The sequence below is a fragment of the Lampris incognitus genome, chromosome 17 (assembly GCF_029633865.1).
Source record: "Lampris incognitus isolate fLamInc1 chromosome 17, fLamInc1.hap2, whole genome shotgun sequence".
In the NCBI taxonomy this organism is placed as follows: Eukaryota; Metazoa; Chordata; class Actinopteri; order Lampriformes; family Lampridae; genus Lampris; species Lampris incognitus.
Genome location: NC_079227.1, coordinates 24,296,238 through 24,302,237, shown reverse-complemented (window position 1 = coordinate 24,302,237; position 6,000 = coordinate 24,296,238). Strand labels below are relative to the sequence as shown.

Here is a 6,000-nt window from a genome sequence, read left to right as displayed (position 1 = left end):
ATCGATGTGAACAGAAAACAAGCCCTTGTTCTCCCTCGGCGGAGGCCAGGAGTCAAGCCGAATACTGCTGTAGCTGTCAGCGATGCCCTGACAGATTACACAGTTTGCATGCGGTTGAGGTACCAGATACTGTGGAGCCGCCTCTGCAACAGCTGATCCAACACTTTCCTCAGAAGGAGATCTGTATTCAGTATCTCTGACGGGTCTCTATAAACTTATGAGATTTTATAGTCATTCCCCTTGTTTACACATCTACCTAAGGATTTAATGTTTGTGCATCTTGCCAAGGCAATCTGGTGAGCCCTCAGCCTCAGCCTGTTGTCACGCTGTTTTAGCATTGCACTGATGTCAGGTAAACACAGGGGGCACGTTGTGGGGTTGGATGACAGTGACACACATTTTCAGTGTGAAGGTCCTCTATCCTGGTCTGGCGAGTTGCCACCGGGAGCCATGTCACACCAACAGAACAGCTCGAGCACAAACACAACGCAAACCTAGGAGGGAGTAAATATGCCTGCCTGTTGTCATCAATATTGGAGGAAAGATGAAAAACCGCATTTCCTCATTTGCGGCCCCTCATCGAAATAATCAATGATATTTTCACTGCAAGAGGACAGGGTCTGTGAAACAGATGATATGACACCAATCTCCGGAGGTAACTACAATTAGATGCTTTTTTTTTCTTTTTTTTTCGTGGAATTTTCACCCTTTTTCTCCCCAATTGTATCCGGCCAATTGCTTCACTCTTCCGAGCCATCCCGGTCGCTGCTCCACCCCCTCTGCCGATCCGGGGGTGGGGGGAGGAGGCTGCAGACTACCACATGTCTCCTCCGATACATGTGGAGTCGCCAGCCGCTTCTTTTCACCTGACCGTGAGGAGTTTTGCCAGGGGGACGTAGCACGTGGGAGGATCATGCTATTCCCCCCAGTTCCCCCTTCCCCCTAAACAGGCACCCTGACTGACCAGAGGAGGTGCTATTGCAGTGACTAGGACACATACCCACATCCGGCTTCCCACCCGCAGACACGGCCAATTGTGCCTGTAGGGATGCTCGACCAAGCCGGAGGCAACGCAGGGATTCGAACCGGTGATCCCTATGTTGGTAGGCAACGGAATAGACCACTTTGCTACCTGGACGCCCCCACATCGCATTTTTCAAGACTAGGATATCCTGAGAAAGCCGAGTCTTTCAAGGTTAGTGTTGTGTGCCCATTCGAAAATGGGGCTAATTTTCAGTTTGACAAAGGAAACGTACTGCTGAGTGATATGAATGCCTCTTTTCAACATCCCACTCACCATGGTTTTCCATCCAGCGTTGCAGTTACATCTCAGTCAACTGGGCCCCCGAGGCTACTCTGTAGTCTCTGGTGAACACAATCAGTCCGACCACAAACTGAAAGCTACTTTAATGCTGTTCATCAAACTGGATTAATGAGCTAAACCTCGGTGTCTTCAGTACATCTGCTCATTTTTTTCTACCATTGCTAGATGCTAACAACAGAAAGAGGCTTGGGAAAAAAAGCCACTTCATCTTGGCTTCGCTACAATTTTTTTTCATTTACGCAACACATTATTACTAACAGCTGCAACAGTGATGTTGTTATTGCTATTTACATTAAGACAGGAAAATAAGGAAAGAGTGTTATAAATTAAGTTTGAAATGTACGATTTCTCATACCACCTGTGCTCTTGTGCACTGTAACAGAACTGGCTCCCTAATGTGCTAAAAATTTTATGGCACTAACAAATGGCCTAACACTGGGGTTTCCACAGTTTCTAAATATGTGATCACCGCCAACATTTCGTTTGGCTGGCTTTTCCTCAGTCTCTTGACCATGTCCCAAAACGCCGCTGTTTTTCCATGTCATCTGACCTCTTTGGTGTGACTGTAGTGAATCATTAGGATTTCCACACTATGGAAATGCAAAATTGTCAGACTGTAATAGAACAATCGGTGTGACTGGTTTATCCATTATTGAGTGAAATTTGTGGACTTTTTGTTATGTGAGTCACAGGGGCCTGTACATCTCAGATAAGGTTATGACATAACCCATTGAAACTTTGACACTGGTTAAGTGACAGCAGCTTTTCATACGACAGTTAATCCTCCCCACCACTAGGGGGAAACACTGGGGGAAATTAATAAATAACTGGGAGGTAGGGAATGAGATGGGGGCCTATATAGAGCTCTCATCTGGCTGGAGGTCCAGCTGTGTGTGTTTCCTCTTCTCCAGGATTCTGTTGAGCTCCTCGGTGAAGGAGTGGTAGAGGGGCGAGGTACCTTCGGGATCAGCCTGCCTCAGTAGCACATAGCTGTTCCCATTCATTTTCCTCAGGACGCTGGGCAGAGTCGCCGACAGCCCGTTGGCGTAGTCCAAGTTGGGCAGTGGGGGGGGCATCGGAAGCGGAGGGGCTGGGGGCGGTGTCTTGGGTGACATCTGCCCCTCCCCAGGGACAATCTGGAGGAAACCTTCCCCCATGTCGTCAATGTTGGGCACTGACGTGGAGCGGCGACCCTGCCGCCCATTGCAGTGGCTGGAGATGGTTTTGAGTTCGAGGTGGGAGCTCCTCTTTCGGTCGGTGGCCCCCTGCACCTGGAGCCCCTGTTGGGAGTACTTGCGGTCCCGCATCCCTCCTCTGGTGCAGAAGCTCACATACAGCAGCACCACACTCAGTACCAGACACAGCCCGCCTAGGACAGCCACTAGTGAGATGTACATGGCCTCCATGTGCCTGTATGTCTGAAATTCTGGCCCTGGGGGCAACGGGGCAGGTGGTGAAGGCAGGGGCTGCTCGGTGGGACCACTTGTAGTGAAAATGGCTGTGCTGGAAACTGTAGTGGGGTTGGTTGTGGCTGTGGGCTCTACAGGGAAGGACAGATCTGTGTGTACCCTGACTGTGTACACGTGAAGAGGGACCCAGACGGCGTTCTCGACAGCATAACAATGGTAAGATCCATTCTGCTGAGGGCGGGCTCCGATGATAAGGAGGCCATCTGTCCCGACACGGTAGCCCGAGTTGAGGCCGTAGCCCTGCAGCTCGTGGCCATTTAGTGTCCAGCGTGGAGTTGCCAGGTTGGAGTGCAGCTCACACTGAAGGAGCACGTCATCTCCCAACATCACAGAGCGCCTCCGGTGGAGCACTGAGAACCAGAAGAGAGCATGTCAAATAGAAAAAGGCAGGGGGAGCACAGAAAGACAGGTTCCAAGCAAACAGGTGTGTGTGTGTGTGTGTGTGTGTGTGTGTGTGTGTGTGTGTGTGTGTGTGTGTGTGTGTGTGCGCATATATATATATATATATATATATTCTGCTCCTCATTTGTTGAGCACTTTTATCAACACCATTGATGGTTTCCGGGAAAAAAACCCGCTATATATATATATATATATATATATGTGTGTGTGTGTGTGTGTGTGTGTGTGTGTGTGTGTGTGTGCATATATATATATATATATATATATATATATATATATATATATATATATATATATGTATTCTGCTCCTCATTTGTTGAGCACTTTTTTCCACATCACTGATGGTTTCCGGGAAAAAAAACCCGCTATATATATACTATATGTGTGTGTGTGTGTGTGTGTGTGTGAGTAGGAAAAAATACTTGGGGTCAACTGTCCAAAGTAACAGAGAGTGCAGAAGAGAGGTGAAGAAGAGAGTGCAGGCAGGGTGGAGTGGGTGGAGAAGAGTGTCTCGAGTGATTTGTGACAGAAGGGTACCAGCAAGAGTTAAAGGGAAGGTTTACAAGATGGTTGTGAGACCAGCTATGTTATATGGTTTGGAGATAGTGGCACTGATGAAAAGACAGGAGTTGGAGCTGGAGGTGGCAGAGTTGAAGATGTTAAGATTTTAATTGGGAGTGACGAATAAGGACAGGTTTAGGAATGATTATATTAGAGGGACAGCTCAGGTTGGATGGGAGACAAAGCAAGAGAAACAAGATTGAGATGGCTTGGACATGTGTGGAGGAGAGATGCTGGGTATATTGGGAGAAGGATGCTGAATATGGAGCTGCCAGGGAAGAGGAAAAGAGGAAGGCCAAAGAGGAGGTTTATGGATGTGGTGAGGAAGACATGCAGGTGGCTGGTGTGACAGAGGAAGATGCAGAGGACAGGAAGAAATGGAAACGGATGATCCGCTGTGGCGACCCCTAACGGGAGCAGCTGAAAGTAGTAGTAGTAGATGTAGGAAAAAAATATATATAGATGGGTCGAAAAGAAAGTGATTACTGAAATGAGATGAAGATAAACAGAATTAAAATGAGTAAGGAGGAAGTAAGTGAGGGGGAGAGGGGAAGGAAAAAGAGCGAGAGAGAACAAGAAAACGAGAGAGAACAAATGTAGAAAAATATGTTTTGTCACACACATGTTACATTTTTAAAGTGGAGGTGAGCAGCCCATGTTGTTCAGCATTACAATACCTCCTTTCATCACTCTGTGAATGGACTGAGCCCTGCAATACAGCCAGCACAGCTGCAAGACCCCCAACAATAGATTAACTGGTTTAAAATGTAGATACAGAGGCCTCGAGGATGGGTGAGGGCAGTACACCTAATGACACCCTAATGATGAAATGACAACTCTTAATAACCTTTATTTATCCATCCATTCATTATCCAAACCACTCATCCTGCTCTCAGGGATGCTGGAGCCTATCCAAGCAGTCACTGGGCAGCAGGCGGGGAGACACCCTGACCGTAAGGCCATCACAGGGCCCACACACACACATTCACACTTAGGGACAATATAGTATGGCTGATTCACCTGACCTACATGTCTTTGGACTGCAGAAGAAAACCGGAGCACCCGGAGGAAACCCACGCAGACAACATGCAAACTCCACACAGAGGACGACCTGGGATGACCCCCAAGGTTGGACTACCCTGGGGCTTGAATCCAGGACCTTCCTGCTGTGAAGCAACCATGCTAACCACTGGGCCACGGTCTCCATTTATCTATCTATCTATCTATCTATCTATCTATCTATCTATCTATCTATCTATCTATCTATCTATCTATCTATCTATCTATCTATCTATCTATCTATCTATCTATCTATCTATCTATCTATCTATCTATCTATCTATCTATCTATCTATCTATCTATCTATCTATCTATCTATCTATCTATCTATCTATCTATCTATCTATCTATCTATCTATCTATCTATCTATCTATCTATCTATCTATCTATCTATCTATCTATCTATCTATCTATCTATCTATCTATTTATTCAATCTTTCTTTTTTTTTGGTTTAGTTTTCAGGCAGAACAAAGAGGAGCTATGTAACAGTCAGTTTAATGTTGTAATCTCATGGAATGAGCCACTGTTTATGTGAGTGTTACGTGTTATAAAAGTGTATGTGAAGCAAAGTTTCACAACGCTGAAAGGGGAAATAAATTATTCCTTTCAAAACAGGAGGGTGTAGTTTAGTTTATGAATTATGTTAAGAGGAAAATGATTTTTCTTCTCCCCCCTTTTAACTCACACTATGTATGCAAATGTAGTTGTGTGTGTGTGTGTGTGTGTGTGTGTGCGCGCGTGTGTTAGCACATACCATATTCCGTGCTGTTCTTGCAGCCTCTGGTCCCTCTCAGTATATCCTGGGTGAGATTTGACCTGAAGGTAGAACAAACACAGTTACCCAGAGAGCACCGTTTCAAGGTGAGAGATTCATAAAGTTAACACTTCAATACATTTTTCAACAGATATTTTGTGCAACATTGACTGAGAGGTCATGAAATGTATCTTCTCCATTATGCATTTAGCTTGCATTCATTTTGTTCCTTCCTCAATTCGCGATGCTGCCTCCAAACCACAAAACAAATCCACTGGAGAGAGGCAGACGTGTCTGCTGTGGTAATGGAGATTAAGATGTCTGCAGTTCGCTCATGCAGAGTGAATGAGCTGAGGCACAAAACAGTCCCCAGCCCCACTGTGAACCAGATTCTGTGTATGTGTGTGTGTGTGTGTGTGTTGGGGGTG

At 46.0% G+C, this 6,000-nt stretch overlaps 1 protein-coding gene across 1 annotated transcript in view; it reads right to left on the bottom strand.

The window, feature by feature from the left end:
* Window positions 1-1,449: 1,449 nt before the first annotated feature.
* sema4gb (sema domain, immunoglobulin domain (Ig), transmembrane domain (TM) and short cytoplasmic domain, (semaphorin) 4Gb) overlaps window positions 1,450-6,000 on the bottom strand; it is a 33,157-nt gene continuing 28,606 nt past the window's right edge. Inside the window, exons 13-14 of the mRNA XM_056297363.1 lie at window positions 5,573-5,634; window positions 1,450-3,143 (exon numbers count right to left, since the gene is read on the bottom strand). Of these exons, the coding sequence (XP_056153338.1) occupies window positions 2,179-3,143; window positions 5,573-5,634 (1,027 nt within the window). The 3' untranslated portion in view covers window positions 1,450-2,178. The remainder of the gene's footprint in view (window positions 3,144-5,572; window positions 5,635-6,000) is intronic.